Here is a 16,154-nt window from a genome sequence, read left to right as displayed (position 1 = left end):
GAACAAAACAGAAAAACAAACAAACCATTGAAATGATTTAATTTATTGAAATATTGAAAATAAAAAAAGTTATTGCTAAACAACAGCAACAATAATAAATAAATAAAGCTATGAATAATAATATGCAGGTGTGTTGTTGTGTTACCAGGACTACCTGACCGACCTCATCACAGCGGAGTCCATCCGGTATTTCCGCTCCTCTAAGCGTGTTTATCCTCACCGACCGGTTCTGATGGTGCTAAGCCACGCAGCTCCACATGGACCCGAAGACTCAGCACCGCAGTACAGCACCGCCTTCCCCAATGCATCGCAGCACATGTAGGCCCTCACACGCACACACGCACACACACACACACGCACACACACACACGCACACACACAATAAGCCTAAGCCACACTGTAATCCATCTGAACAATAGAGCAGCTCTGTTCTGCTCTGCAGGATAAATCCTGAGGCAACACGACTAAAACGACACAATCCCTCCTAATGTGTGTGTGTGTGTGTGTGTGTGTGTGTGTGTGTGAGTGAGTGAGTTAATGAATATAAATGCATGCATTGCTTTTGAAGACATTAGTTATTTCTCATCGAACGTGGTGTTTTAAACGGTGACAGTGCAGCCTGAGAGTTCAAGTCCAGTCCTGAGTCCTGAGTCAGAGACACGTTGGACTGTTTGTGAGACGACAGTCGGGTCGGACAGACAAACAGAGACGTCACAGCAGTGACAGACTTTCTTTTACCGCCCAGTCAAATCTTTTTCATCCACCAGACGCCCGAGGAAACGTCGGCCGGACTCCTGCTGTCAGGAGACCATATAAATCCCATCTAAGCTCACCAGGCTTTTTGTGAAGGTTTTTCTATTTCTGTAACAGAAACACTGAGAAATACTCAGAGCAGACAGTAATCCTCTTCCTCCGGACAGAATAATGAAGCAAAGTCACGGATGGTTTCAGTGCAAACACGACACGCTGATACGCCAGCGTGATCAGCGTTTGACGGTCTGAGCTGAATGAGTTTTATCTTTCAGCACAGAAACACAGAGGTTTTACAGAGTAAAGTGTCGACGTGAGATTTAAACTCACGGGTTCGCTCAGCGAAACATTTCAAACACGTTCAGAACCAGTGCAGTTTTATGTTGAATTATTTCGAAAGGTTTGTTTTCAGTGATGCATCTGATGTGTCTCTGACTTTGTCCTCACACACTCTGTAAAACTAGGCTGTGGTGTGCGTCCTGCTCGTCCTGCTCTGTGTGAGGTTAGTTTAAATTGTGGACAGGAAGCCGGTAAGATCCCGTCACTGCCATGTTCTCAGGTTCTGATCCTTTCATTCATTTTGCTGGTTATGAACCGGGAACCTGCTGCGTCCCGTCAGGGTTTTTTATTTCTCTGCTCATCTGTGTGGAAAGTTTGTGGTGGATTTGAACCCGGGACCTTTCTGCTGTGAGGTGACAGTGGAACGGCTGCTGCACCAACGTGTCGTCCTACATTCACTCGTCCACTCGCAGCGCGTTGGCGTGCTTTCACTGTCCACACGCCGGCCGTTTCGCCGTCAGGCTGAATAAAGGCCTGACGCTGCTGATGTGACGTTTGCCGCGAGTGAAGCAGATGCAGATGTTTCCAGCCGTTCAGTCAGGAGGAGGCGGAGCCACAGAGTCGAGCGCAGAGCGATGTTTAAGGTTATTTCTGTCCCAACACAGAAATTTAATTATGTAGCTGCCGAGCAGAGAGAGAGAGAGAGAGAGAGAGAGAGAGAGAGAGAGAGAGAGAGAGAGCAGAGGAGTAAATGAGTTGGCTGATGGGACTCATTCATTATCCACACAGAACAGAACACACTGTAGGAACATCCTCTGCTGCTGTGTGTGTGTGTGTGAGTGTGTGAGTGTGTGTGTGTGTGTGTGTGTGTGTGCGTGTGTGTGTGTGACTGTGTGTGTGTGTGTGTGTGTGCGTGTGTGTGTGTGTGAGTGTGTGTGTGTGTGTGTGTGTGTGTGACTGTGTGTGTGTGTGTGTGTGTGTGTGTGTGTGTGTGTGTGTGAGTGTGACTGTGTGTGTGTGTGTGTGTGTGTGAGTGTGTGTGAGGGTTACTGTGTAATTAATGAACAGGAGCATCTGTTGTCATTACTCCACACACAGCTTGATGTGTCCTCCTGCTTCCAAACACACACGCTATTACAATGAACACACACATATCTACACACTCCTAACACACTGCAGTTATTTCTAACACACACTCAGACAGACGTCCACACTAAGGCTGAAACATGTGATTCATTCGATCAGCTGATTGATTGTTTGCTTCCAGGGAAACTGAAACTCACTGATCATTTTCCTGTCAAACAGCTCTGAGCTCTGAGGTTTCAGGGGATTTACACGTCATGTGAACTTTGTTCTGACGGTCAGAACACCATTAAATGTAAAGAGTCATCAGGTTCATTAAACATTAAAACGTTTTGGAGTCAGTACCAGTACATTATTATTATTATTATTATTGTTGTTGTTGTTGTTGTTGTTGTTATTATGTCAGCAGCTCGTATGAACTCACTCTACACGTTTAATCCAATCAGCTTCTCTGATGACTGACAGCTGTCAGACTGAACACTGAACCCTCTGACTGGTTTTCTCCTCTGAACACAAACTGGATTCAGTCACACTGACCAGTTCCTCCCAGCCTGAGCTTTTCTGCTGTGAGCTGGTGATGGAAAAATAACGAGCGTACTCTCCTGCTCATATATGAGCCCACGTTCATCTTGAACTATATGTTTTGACTCCCACTCTGTGCAGCCGGAGAGAATGTTTGTGAGAACCACAACAAAGCGCACACGTTGTTCCTCTGATACAGAGGCAGACGTGATGTTGTCCTTCTCGCTCAAGGAAAGCGGCTACGTCTGCATGTTTAGACTTTATGATGTTTGGTTTGACTTTTCTAACTGGTGAAAGAAAGTGATGGAGCAGATGCTGGAAGACGTGAAGGCTGGAGTGTTTCAGGAACAACAGGAAGTGAAGATGCACGATGAATGTTTACCTTCTCCCCACGTTTCTCCCTGTGTCCCAGTACTCCCAGTTACAACTATGCTCCAAACCCAGACAAGCACTGGATCATGCGATACACCGGCCCCATGAAGCCCATCCACATGGAGTTCACCAACATGCTGCAGAGGAAACGACTGCAGACGCTCCTGTCTGTGGACGACAGCATGGAGAAGGTACACAACACACACACACAGACACACACACAGACACACACACACACACACACACACACACACACACACACACACACACACACACACACAGACACAGACATTAACACGTGTGTTTGTCTTTGTGTCCATGTGTGACTCAGCTGTACAACATGCTGGTGGACACGGGCGAGCTGGAAAACACATACATCATCTACACGTCTGATCACGGCTACCACATCGGACAGTTCGGCCTCGTCAAAGGTCTGTTTTCATTTCACATCAGTTTTTTCTGACCTGCAGCTGGTGACAAACATTTACACTGTGTGTGTGTGTGTGTGTGTGTGTGTGTGTGTGTGTGTGTGTGTGTGTGTGTGTGTGTGTGTGCGTGTGTGTGTCTGTGTGTGTGTCTGCAGGTAAATCCATGCCGTATGAGTTTGACATCAGGGTCCCGTTCTACATCAGAGGACCTAACGTGGAGCAGGGCAGCATGTAAGCACACACACCAGCTTTAAATTCACCAACTGATTAACACACACCTTCATCAGTGAGTCAGATCTCCGTGTTTTACCTTCTGACTCTGAATGAAGCGACTCGCTCAGCTCTGAAGATCCATCAGGTGGACTCAGAGACACTGGACTGAGATCCATCAGGTGGACTCAGAGACACTGGACTGAGATCCATCAGGTGGACTCAGAGACACTGGACTGAGGTCCATCAGGTGGACTCAGAGACACTGGACTGAGATCCATCAGGTGGACTCAGAGACACTGGACTGAGGTCCATCAGGTGGACTCAGAGACACTGGACTGAGATCCATCAGGTGGACTCAGAGACACTGGACTGAGGTCCATCAGGTGGACTCAGAGACCGCTCCACATGAAGGATCATGTTGATGCAATGACGTGTGTGTGTTGTGTGTCTGTTCGCTGGTTTCAGTGGCCGAGAAACGATTAATGCAGCTTTAAGAAAACAGATAACGGAGCAATAAATCATCACCAGAAAAATGTGACTGTGTGTGTGTGTGTGTGCGTGCGTGCGTGTGCGTGCGTGCGTGTGCGTGCGTGTGCGTGCGTGTGCGTGCGCGTGTGTGTGCGTGTGCGTGTGCGTGTGTGTGTGTGTGTGTGTTCATTCCTGCTAAAGTAGATTACCGCAGTCAGAGCGGTTCCACGAGGTGATCATGAGTTCACAGAGGGAGCTGTGTTTCATTTCCTTCCACGCTGCACACATTATCAGAACATTAAATATTTAACACCCACTTTTACAACAAATGTCAGAACGAACCTGCAGCCAAACACCTGCTCTGCAAATATGTATTCACAGCCTGACGCTCTGTCGGCTCATTTCACTTTCATTTATTCACTCGCTGCAAACTGTTCACTGCAACTATCACATTTGTTTCTGGGCTGATTTTCTGCTTCTTATCTTTTCTGGTGTTTTACTAAATAATGAATCATGATGATGATGAAATGTGTGTGTGTGTGTGTGTGTGTGTGTGTGTGTGTGTGTGTGTGTGTGCGTGCGTGTGTGCGTGTGCGTGCGTGCGTGTCAGTAACCCTCACATGGTCCTGAACATCGACCTGGCTCCGACCATCCTGGACATCGCTGGCCTTGACACTCCTCCAGATATGGACGGGAAGTCAATACTGTCTCTACTGGACACTGACAAATCTGCCAATAGGTACACACACTCACACACACACACACACACACACACACACACACACGCACGTACGCACACACATGCCCACGCACACACACACTCACACACACACACACACACACACACACACACACGCACGCACGCACGCGCATGCACACACGCACACACACACACACACAGTAGCCTGTATGAGCACGTGCCTGGTTGCTTGGCCTGGGTTTATCCAGCTTCAGCATCAAACCCGGACGTGTCCGTGCTGTAAACTGTCCCCGTGCTGCTCCACCTTCATCAGGTAACATGTCGGAAACCGATGTCTCAACTTTTCTGGAGAACCACTCGTCCAAAAAACTTTTTTTCTTTAATTGTAACTGAAGTATCTGGAACTTTGCTGTGGTAAAACATGTTGTGTGAAGGTTGTGAGTGTGTGTGAGGGAGTGTGTGTCGTCCATGACGCTGTTAGCAGAGCGATGTGAGAAGCAGCTTGTTGAAGACAAAGGTCAGAGGAGACGGATTCACCGGAGCACACAGGAACAGCAGCAGCATGTAAATCATCCTTCAGGGCGTCTCTCAGCTGTAACGACCTCATTTAAACACCGGGGTGCGCCGCAGCTCAGAAACACCCAGAGCCATCTGCTTCGCCTGAAGGGAGACAAATTTCCTATTAATATTTATTATGATCGAAGCATCAACAAAGGGAAAGGTCGGGAAGTCAGAGCAAACGGGATAAGAGTTAAACGGGCTGTCGACCCCACAGCTTCTGCTACACAGTCAGAGGAGGCGTCAGGTGATGCACTTTTTTTTTTTTTTAATGAAAGTATAAATCTGTGAAGTGTTTTTAAAGATTTATGTCTTCACAACGAAGCAGCAGGCTCAGAGCTGAGAGCCACACAGAGGAGGGAGGTCAGAAATTATTGAGAGGCGGACTAACTCACGGCTGGTTTGCTCGATGAGATGAAGCTTCATGGAACAAAAACCAAAGCTCAGTATCTGTCAGACACACGAAAACTGAATCTGAGAATAAAAACTTAAACTGAATCACTGTAGAAAAGCTGAGATCATGTGCAGATAAATTCTGATTAGAAAAACTGAATTTTTTCCATGATGAAGACGTGATTTCACAGATTTTAGGAAAAACTAAACTAAATCACCAAATATTGATTCAAAAATCATCTGGATCCACAGAAGTTCAGAGATGAAGATCTGATGCTGTTAAATCCGAATGAACAAAGATCTCTTTCTGTTCCAGCTTCTTTAAAACATCCTTTTTCCTTTGGACTTTTATGTTTTATGCTTTAAACTAAAGCAGAAACTCGGAGCCAAACAAACGTTGAGTCTCTGGACACCGGGTTCTGCAGTGTTCTGTCTCTGTCAGGAGGATCCCTGAGTCCCGGCTGTTTGAACATGTCTGTTCTCTAAAGTGCAGCGAGGGACCGTGCAGCATCTGTTCCCTTTATCCTGAAGCACAGAGGAACCTGTGGGGAACAGAGACAGAGTACACTGAGTTTACTCCACATAAGAGCAGCACTGACAAAGGACTGAGACTCAGATGTGGACTGAAGCGTCCTGAGGTGCCAGGACAGTCTGGACTGTGGAAGACTGGATCTGAGTTTGTCAAAGCTGGAATCAAACCAGGGTCATGTTGTTGTGAGGCAGCTAATAAGTTTAACTGTGCACGTGATTCTTAGGCTGTTTCAGAGGAAGCTCAGCCTCTTAACCTTTTACAGCCCGAACGAGACACTTCTGTGGTTTGAACTGGAGAAAGACAGAATTCTGTCCTGTTGTCTGGAGACGGAGAAACAAACGACGGCAGCAAACACACAGTCACCAGCACATTTCTTCAGTTTGTACACACACACACACACACAGCGGACTGACAAACACCTGATCTAATTCTGGCCATGATCACAGTGATGTGAGGGATTATTACTGATTAAACTATGGAAGATAAAACGAGTAGACAGAGTTTGTTCTCACTCAAACAGCTACGAACTTTAAAATGTTTAGAATTTCATTCATTCATTCGTTTAATTCTCAGCTTTGTTTTTCCACGACGGTCAGAAAAACACGAAGACGTCACTTTGGACACTGTGACAGACGCTTTCCGACATGTTATAGTCCAAACAATGAATCAATTGAGTGAGTAGAAAAGTGGCAGATTAATCAATAATTAAAATAATTGTTTTACTAAAACCATTAAAACACAAGACCTGATGGACCTGAGAGGAAATTACCTGGAACCGTTCACACCTGGACACAGATTATTCATGAAATAAGCATTTTTTTTTCTCCGCTGAATGAAAAGCTTTGTTTGACTCAGTAGCGTCAGAACTGTTTGTTTTTCTGTGACAGTTTTCAGTTACAGTTTATTTTTCAGAAACAGACGAGGACGAGTGGAAAACGTCCTGCATTTGTTTCCACTTCTGTTCTTTTAGCTGCAGCAGGAAAATCAAAATATTATCCCGAAAAGTTAAAGTTACAAACATCAGAATAGAAACCAGATGGACGCGGTGGTTTAATGAGGGCAGAGTGTGCTCTGAACGTAAGATAAACGTGTGTAATCTTTGATTTGAACTGAGGTGAACTCTGCACATGTGGCAGGAACATAAGCCAAACCTGAATCAGCCTTTTCATCTAACTCCAGTTTAACTGTGTGAAATTACATCAACGCAGCTCGAAAGCTGCTTCACTAAACAGCTTCTCTTCCTGACGTGTTCCTGAAGCTGATTTTAAAAAGGGGGGACAGAGGGTGTGGGGGGGGAGGACGGAGGGTGTGGGGGGGAGGACGGAGGACGGAGGGCAGGGGATGACGGTGTTGATTGTGAACTCCTGCAGGAACAAACTCACTGTGCGTTTTCTTCTTCTTCAGGTTCCAAGTGAACAGGAAGCCGAAGGTGTGGAGAGACTCGTTCCTGGTGGAGAGAGGGTAAATACTCTGTACATCTCTGTGACCGCGATGATTCAAACGTTACAGTGATAAAAACAAACAGCAGGGTCAGAAATTTCCAACCGGCCTGTGTTTGGTCCGCTAACAGGAAGCTGCTCCACCAGCGTGTCGAGGGGAAGGAAGTGTCACAGGAGGAGAACTTCCTGCCCAAACACCAACGAGTAAAAGACCTGTGTCAGCGAGCGGAGTACCAGACGCCCTGTCAGCAGACCGGACAGGTACGTGTCCCGGGATTCACCTGTGATCCTCCTGCTCCTGATCCTACCACTTTAATTTGGATCCGATTACTTTACTACAGATCCCAACACTTTACTGCCAAAGCCACGTTTTGCTCTGGATCCCATACGTTTCCTTTCACTCTCCTTTAAATGTTTAAAACGACCAAACGTAGCTGAGATTTTCCTCCCCAGAGATTCTTGTTTTTGCAGAACAATCCTCAGTAAAGAGCTTTTCTGGAATAAACACAGGAAAAGTGAGACGGCTACTGCTGCAATAAACAAACAGAGACTTTAAAAGAAACAGAGTAGAGCACTGGAGGCTTCTGTCAGAGAGATGAAAACCAGATGTGATCTCCACAAAGCAGACAGATACAGCAACAGCAGCAAAGACTGAACGAGCAGAACACAAAGGAGGGAACGCTGCACAATCAAAGAGAACAGACGTGATGAGAATCGAGATGCAGCCGCACAACACAAACTTTCTCTCCGACGTTTAGAGCTGTGTCGCTGTGTGTTTGTGTGTGTGTGTGTTCATGCTTGTTTGAGGTTAATTACACTTGTCGAAAAATCCCTTTAGCCAGTTGATTAGTCTCTTAGCAACAGTGTCTGACGGCTGCTGGATGGCTCCGATAAACAGCCTGTAGAAAACTCTGTGTGTGTGTGTGTGTGTGTGTGTGTAATTAACAATGCAGGCATTTGTCACTCTCTAATAACTGTGAGTGACTAAGTGCAGCAGTAGAAATTCATTCAGCTCCTGCTAACGAAGCTGCAGAATGGAAATGAAACTAAAACCAGGAGCCACAGAAAACCTGAGCTCAGAGCGAGACCTGCTAACCAACACAACACAACACAACACAACACAACACAACACAACACAACACAACACAACACACATGCAGCTGTCTCAGGTGTCTTTGGATTAAACGGAGACACAGCTACAGATAATGAACCTGCAGGTTTATGGCTCACGCGCTCTTATTGTGAAAATGCTTCAACCACCATTTTAGTGTGAAAAGTAATTGAACGACACAACTGCAGCTGAAAGTTCAGCAGCACATCAAGGTCAGGCTTCAGCTTTCAGCCGTCACAGCTGTGTGGTGACGTTGATGTGGTTCAGAGAAGACACGTTTGTTTCAGTACATGTGACACCAACACACAGACACACAAACATCTGGACACACAAAGTGCTGGACTCCAGTAGGGACGTGTTACTGGGAAATGGATGGATTATAATCCCTGTATTAAAAGCTGCTTTTCTGTGTGTGCGTGTGTGTGTGTGTGTGTGTGTGCGTGTGCGTGCGTGCGTGCGTGCGTGCGTGTGTGTGTGTGTGTAGAAGTGGCAGTGTGTGGAGGACGCCACAGGTAAACTACGACTCTTCAAATGTAAGAACGAAGGGGGAGGAGCAAAGACCTTCCAGAGGGGTGTGGCTGATTATCAGCGTCCAATCAGCATCAAGTCTCAGCTGTTCCACCGCAAATCAGACGACTGTGACTGCGACTTCCGCGACCTCCGACCTCTGAACCTGCGACCCTCCATGATGAGGCCGTTCAACAAGAAACCTTTCTTCTCCAAGAAGAGTGAGTGTTCATGGTTCTGTCCAGCAGGGGGCAGCACTGGCTGTAGTAACATGAACAGCAGCAGGAGCGGTTTGTTTGGTCTGATCCAGTTTCACGTCACTTTGAACCGTTCTCATTACAACATCTGTCAACAGCTGTTTGTTCAGATGCTGCAGACGACGCGAACTCGTCCTCAGTCGTCATGACTTTGTGTCACCAGCATTCAGAAACGGCTGCAGGTTAAACTGGACCCATTAACCATAAACTCACTATAAACAGAGCGAAAACACAAAGCGTAGCAACGTTAATCCTGCAAACGACACACAACATCAGTTAAAGTTGTTTATTGTCCAAACAGAACACAAAAAATCAAAAACATACCACACAAACCAAACCTCCCAAAGGTGGTTGTGATTCATTATTATTAAATCTGAGGAATAATTGTCGCTGAACAGACATGTTAATAAGAAACGACAGCAGGTGGTTTTAATGATAGAATGATTTTTAGTTTGATGTTTGTTCACCAAGACATGAGCTGTAACGGGATTCACTGGTCCCCGAGAGGACACTCGGTTCTCAGTGGAACCCAGGTTTCACAGCAGAGTGGACTCGATCAGCTGACCTGGTTCACTGGTGTGATGCTGACCTCTAGTGTCTGAGGTCAGAACTACACTCGCTCAGAGCTGCTGGAGGTGCAGAGACGTTTGAGTTCTGCCTGTGAGGAAGCTGAGACGACGTTTCACCAGAAGGACGAGTGTTTAGGAGTTCATCAGAGTGTGTGTGTGTGTGTGTGTGTGTTTCAGAGTTCAAAGCCCTGAAGAGTTACTCCAGAAACCGTTACACCCGCTCAGTATCCATGATGAACAGTTACCCTGGTAACCACAGCCTGGTGGGCGTGTCTGATGAGGATGAGTTCAGCGGGATGGGAGGTGCTCCCACTGTTGTGGCCCCGCCCAACTCAATCAAAGTCACACACAGGTGGGTTGTGTGTGTGTGTGTGTGTGTGACTGGACGAGGCTCCTCCCCTGTCAGCTCGCTGTGTAAATCACACATTCAGGGAAAAGTCCGAGTTATTCTCCATCGTGTAAAACAAATGTCGCCTGCCGTGAAACACGTCACGTGTCGGAGCACGAGAACTCCAGCTGTTTGACCTTCCTGTCGTTAAATGTTTGTGTTGTTTCCTGCAGATGTTCCATTCTGTCCAACGCCACAGTGAAGTGTGACACCGGGGTTTATCAGTCTCTTCAGGCCTGGAAGGACCACAAGCTGCACATTGACCACGAGGTAACACAAAGAGCCACAGACTGAGAGACTTGGCCCCTGATTCACTCCTGACTGAACCTGTTCTCACTCTCTCAGATCGAGACTCTGCAGACAAAGATAAAGAACCTGAGAGAGGTCAGAGGTCACCTGAAGAAGGCCCGCCCCCTGGAGTGTGACTGTAATAAATACCTGTCAGTAAAACAGACGTTCACCACACCACAGAGTGTTTGTAGAATATTTACACTTGGTGTCACACCTGACATGATGTGTGTGTTTTTCAGGTACAAGTCCAAACTGAAGAATAAGCTGAGGTACAGAGGAGGCGGGCTGCACCCCTTCAGGTGAGACAGTGACTCCTGCTGTTCGATCAGTGTGTGTGAAACCACGGATCCTGGTCCCCTGTGGGGTGAGACAGTTCTGGGTCAGGACGGCTTTAAAGACCAAACATGGACAGTCTCCGTTCGGTGTTTAGCTCAGGGACTAATCACTGGAAAGGAAATGCAAAGCTTTGACTTTTCATGTACATCCACTTATAATTTGTTGCGTGTGTGTGTGTGTGTGTGTGTGTGTGTGTGTATGTGCAGGAAGGGCGGGGCTCGGGACAAGAAGGCGTGGCTTCTGAAGGAGCAGAAGAGGAGGAAGAAGATGAGGAAGATGATCAAGAGGATCAGGAACAATGACACGTGCTCGATGCCTGGACTCACCTGCTTCACACACGACAACCAGCACTGGCACACTGCACCCTACTGGACACGTACGACACACACACACACACACACACACAGAGTGTGTGCTGTACTGTATGATATCTAAGTGTGTGTGTGTGTGTTGCAGTGGGTTCGTTCTGCGCGTGCACCAGTGCCAACAACAACACATACTGGTGTCTGAGGACCATCAACGAGACGCACAACTTCCTGTTCTGTGAGTTTGCCACTGGCTTCCTGGAGTACTTCGACCTGAACACCGACCCGTACCAGGTACACGCACGCCCTCTGGGCTCTGTGTGATTTATTCCTGCACCGGATTATTTCAGGTCTTTAAATCTGCTGGTGTAATTTAGGTTAATGCAACAGTCACGAGAAATAATGAAGTTCATAATCAGTGATGAAATAATGACAAAATAATGTGAGTCTGATTCACCTGAATCTGTGACAGAGTTTAACAGTAAACCCCGCCCCTGCCCCTGCCCCCGCCCCGCCCCTGCCCCCGCCCCTGCCCTCGCCCCGCCCACTCTCTCTGTCCCCCCCAGCTGATAAATGCTGTGAGCTCCTTGGATCGGACTGTTCTCAATCAGCTTCACGTTCAGCTGATGGAGCTGAGAGGCTGCAGGGGACACAAGCAGTGTAATCCTCGCACTCGCTCAGTGGAGCTGGGTATGACACACACACACACACACACACACACACACACACACACACACACTCACACACACACACACACACTCTGACAGTCCAAACTACTCTGGTTTCCCACGAATCAGAAACAGTGATTAGTTTGCAGTTACATACTTCCACCTCTAGATGTCACCAAAGGATCTTGAGCCTGTAGTCGTCCTGCAGGGAGGACAGACTGTGGACAGTGGACAGACCGTATCACAGGACAGGGTCCACACCTTCAGACGTCCACATCTAACCTTATAAAACACACCGTCCCACCTGTGGGACACTTTGGCTTTGGCCGTGCTTCAGGTGTGTTCTGGTCTGCATGGTGAAAGCTGATCCTCGTCACTGCAGCAGCTGCTGACGGAGCAGCTGCTGGTTCAGGCTCCAGCTGTGGCTCCAGTGTTTGTGTTTCCATGTTTGTATCTGTCAGACTCGTTCTGACTCGTTGGTCGTACAGTTTGTTTGGACCTAAACTCTGTTATACACCTGCACCCACGTGACACTTTAACTTCAGGTGAACCAAACAGACAAACACAAAAGCGAATCACACGTGGCCTCTGCTCACTAACCAATCAGCTGGTCTCTTCAGCAGGAGGACGGGAACACAGCAGCTTTGATGACTACAGGTACACACACACACACATTCACATGCTGTCACACACACACAGTGTTGCACACATTATGTTTTCCTGCTCTGAATGCTGCATGATTTCCTGATGGAGCTGAGGGCTGCTGGTGGTGGAGCACAGACAGAGAGTGTGTGTGAGTGTAACGCGGTGTGTGTGTGTTTGTTGCATCAGGGTGTTTGAGAGGAGGAAGTGGCCGAGAGTCAAGAAACCTTCGTCATCTCGAACCCTGTGAGTCTTCCTCTCGTCCTGCATGCCGCTTACGCTCGGTGCTGTACCTGTGTGTCTGTGTCCGAGAACCGTGGAGGAGAACCATGATTTTATCAGAAGACAGATTTACAGGGACTGCTCCTTTATCATCAGGCTCGTTTGACAGATGCATCACAGAGATTTAACCCATCAGGTTCACAGAGGAACCGTCAGTCGTTCCACTCACCTGCATGTGCCTTCGTTTCCTCTGTCTGTCTAACAACGCTAACACACACACACACACACACACACACACAGTACTATGTGCAAAAGTTAACTCCAGCCCCTGTGTTGTGTGTGTGTGTGTGTGTGTGTGTGTGTGTGTCCAGAGGTCCGATCTGGGATGGCTGGAAGGGCTAAGCTTCCTGATTGGTTGGAGCAGGCTCCTGACCCCGCCCACAGCAGCTCGAAGGTGAAGGGCGTGGTCGTTGACGCAGCGGCATCACTTGGCAATCACGCCCCCATCTCACCGGTTAGCCAATCAGCTTCTGCCATTTCTGTGACATCGCTAGACCCTCCCACCCTGCTGCTCAGGGAGACGCTGGGACGAAACACCCAACGCACCTCTTAATCCTCCTCCTCCTCCTCTGCTCCCCCCTTCTCCTCTGAGGGGGGCTGCTCCGAGGAGGAGGAGGGAGAAGAGGAGAGAGGGGAAGAGGAGGATGATGGTGATGAAGAGGAGAATGAGACGGAGAGGTGGACAGGAAGCTGTGATAGTTGTGAAAAAACTCCAGACGACAGCGACAGAAAATCTGAACGTCAGAGACAGAACAAACTTCTCTCCTCTCTCCTGTCTCCTCTCTCCTCTTTCCTGTCTCCTCTCTCCTGTCTCCTCTTTCCTCTTTCCTGTCTCCTCTCTCCTGTCTCCTCTTTCCTGTCTCCTCTTTCCTCTTTCCTGTCTCCTCTCTCCTCTCCCTTGTCTCCTCCCCTTCCTCCTCCTCCTCTTCAGGTGACCTCCCAGCGGCCATATTTGTTTTACATGTCCATATTTAGTCTTTCTAACAGTCTGTAAAGACAGACAGACATTAAAGGACCTGTTCGCCCTGTTTTTGTTGTTATTAAACTCAGACTGAGAAGCAGACAAACTTCCACGTCCAACGCTGTGACATCACTGCTGATGTAAACGTGATGTCATTTCGCTTTCTGTTTTTTTTTTTTTTTTCCTTCGACTAACTTGAGCGTCGGTTACCATGGTGACCGGCAGCTTTACTGACGACGGAGCAACAGTTGTACTAACCTGGTGACTGACCACAGTACCCACCATGCAACACAGCAGCCCTGAAGATAACGACGACGAGAACGTGTCGGAGTCAAAATCAAACAAGGAAGGACACAGAAGATACGAGACCGTGGGACGCTGAAGTGTTTTCATGTCTCACGAGCCAATAAAAAGAGGACTACATGATGATGTCATCACATCCACAGCTTGTTGCAGCTGTTTTATGAATAAACAACTGAAGAACATTTGTTTAAAGTTAAAACCGTCACTTGGAAAATCAGTTTTACTGTATATCAATACAATTTTCACTGTCCAATCACCTTCGTCCTTTTCAGTTCAGTTGCTGATTTTTTTTTTTTTTTACGTTAAATTGTGATTTGCTCTCAGATTTTCAGCCCCGGTGTCCACCCCCCCCAAACTACTGATCAGAAATGTCCAGAGGTCTGAATTAGAACATGTAACTTCTAAAAATGTAAAATATAACTGTAGAAAAAAAACCCTGGATTCACACAGGAAGTGAAGATAAGATGGAAGAATTACAACTGGCCTTTGGATGATCTCTCCCTGGTGTGAAGTGATCTTCAGGACGGGATCAGATCCGTGTTAAACTGCCCCTCAGATGCTCGTACAGTTAAATATCCTCTGAATATCCCACTGGGTTTAGACATAGTCTTGTAATTCTGCCTTTTCCTTTTTTGGGGGGGATGATTTCCTACATTTCCCAGAATGCCTTTCAGCAGAGAAGGTGCCTCCCGTTTCTTTATGCGATCACCGGGTACAGAGGAGCGCTGGTTTTTTGCCTCTTTGTGAACTTGAATAATTGTTACGCTCTACATTTAAAAAGTAAAACAAACCTACAGATGTTTTGAAGCAGAACTTTGTCAGACTGGTCTGTAGATAAATAGACTACATACTACACATGATGGTGCCTTTGATACGTCCTAACCTCCGATGACTGATTCATTAGGTCAGAAGTCATTTACTTGTTGTGTTTTACTCATTTGAACTTTCAAGTTATTTATTCCAGTTTTTTTTTTATCATTTTAGTTTTTATTCTTTGTAACATTTTGACATTTTACAAACACAGCGTATAAAAACACACAACAGACAGACAAAAAGAAGTCCCCCAAAACCAAACAGTATTAAATCAAACGGCTTCGTATGGAGTCCAGAGGGAACAAAGACAGAAGAGACCGTGAGACATTTATCATTTTAACAAACAAAGTCATTTGTGGGTTGAAATGATGAAACTAAAGAGACAGAATCACCCTGAGTGAAAAAACACACAGCAACACACACATGTGAGCATGTGTTGTAAGTTTTTTGTGTCGTATTTCAGGCAACAACAAAATGCTTTGTTTGCCTTCACCTTCCAAAACAACCTAACCTGTTTTTGTTATTGCTTTTTGCTCATGTGGATCTGTTTCCTCTTCTGTTCTGGATTTTCTCCTGTTTGATGTTAGAGTTTCACAGCAGCTGCTCCTCAGACGTTTTCTGTCAGATCCCATCAGAGCAGGGAGACCGAACACACCACACCATCAAACCTTCAAAACAGATACTGCTGTTTCTAACTGTGCAAACGAGTCTGAGGGTGATTTCTTGCTTCCTGTGTGAATCCAACACTCTGCTGTCAGTAGTTTTTTGTTTTTTAACCCCAAACGTATTTGCTCTGCGGTGCTATTTGCTGTCTAACATCTATCTAGGAAAAACCTCCTGGTTGTGTTTGAATGTACTTGTAAATGTTTAGGTGTGTTATCTGAAGACACGCACTCGAATCGGACCGTTCTGGACCACCTGAGACTGGGCCGACCGACACACACACACGCACACACACGCACATACACACACACCTGCACTCCC

The 16,154-nt window shown here is 46.8% G+C and overlaps 1 protein-coding gene across 11 annotated transcripts in view; it reads left to right on the top strand.

The window, feature by feature from the left end:
• Positions 1-15,131, top strand: part of sulf2b (sulfatase 2b) — a 76,855-nt gene extending 61,724 nt beyond the window's left edge. For 10 of the 11 annotated variants that reach the window (XM_041049073.1, XM_041049091.1, XM_041049059.1 and 7 more), the window contains 18 exons: positions 149-318; positions 3,047-3,197; positions 3,338-3,437; positions 3,590-3,665; positions 4,726-4,854; positions 7,703-7,759; positions 7,869-7,998; positions 9,333-9,576; positions 10,359-10,533; positions 10,743-10,839; positions 10,915-11,009; positions 11,100-11,159; positions 11,403-11,572; positions 11,653-11,795; positions 12,068-12,191; positions 12,790-12,826; positions 13,001-13,057; positions 13,405-15,131. In XM_041049073.1, the coding sequence (XP_040905007.1) occupies positions 149-318; positions 3,047-3,197; positions 3,338-3,437; positions 3,590-3,665; positions 4,726-4,854; positions 7,703-7,759; positions 7,869-7,998; positions 9,333-9,576; positions 10,359-10,533; positions 10,743-10,839; positions 10,915-11,009; positions 11,100-11,159; positions 11,403-11,572; positions 11,653-11,795; positions 12,068-12,191; positions 12,790-12,826; positions 13,001-13,057; positions 13,405-13,435 (2,046 nt within the window). In that variant the 3' untranslated portion in view covers positions 13,436-15,131. The remainder of the gene's footprint in view (positions 1-148; positions 319-3,046; positions 3,198-3,337; positions 3,438-3,589; positions 3,666-4,725; positions 4,855-7,702; positions 7,760-7,868; positions 7,999-9,332; positions 9,577-10,358; positions 10,534-10,742; positions 10,840-10,914; positions 11,010-11,099; positions 11,160-11,402; positions 11,573-11,652; positions 11,796-12,067; positions 12,192-12,789; positions 12,827-13,000; positions 13,058-13,404) is intronic. The other variant, XM_041049139.1, reaches the window with a different exon arrangement.
• The last annotated feature ends 1,023 nt before the right edge of the window (positions 15,132-16,154 follow it).

This window comes from Toxotes jaculatrix, chromosome 2 (genome assembly GCF_017976425.1).
Source record: "Toxotes jaculatrix isolate fToxJac2 chromosome 2, fToxJac2.pri, whole genome shotgun sequence".
In the NCBI taxonomy this organism is placed as follows: domain Eukaryota; kingdom Metazoa; phylum Chordata; class Actinopteri; family Toxotidae; genus Toxotes; species Toxotes jaculatrix.
This window is presented reverse-complemented; position numbering and strand designations above follow the sequence as displayed.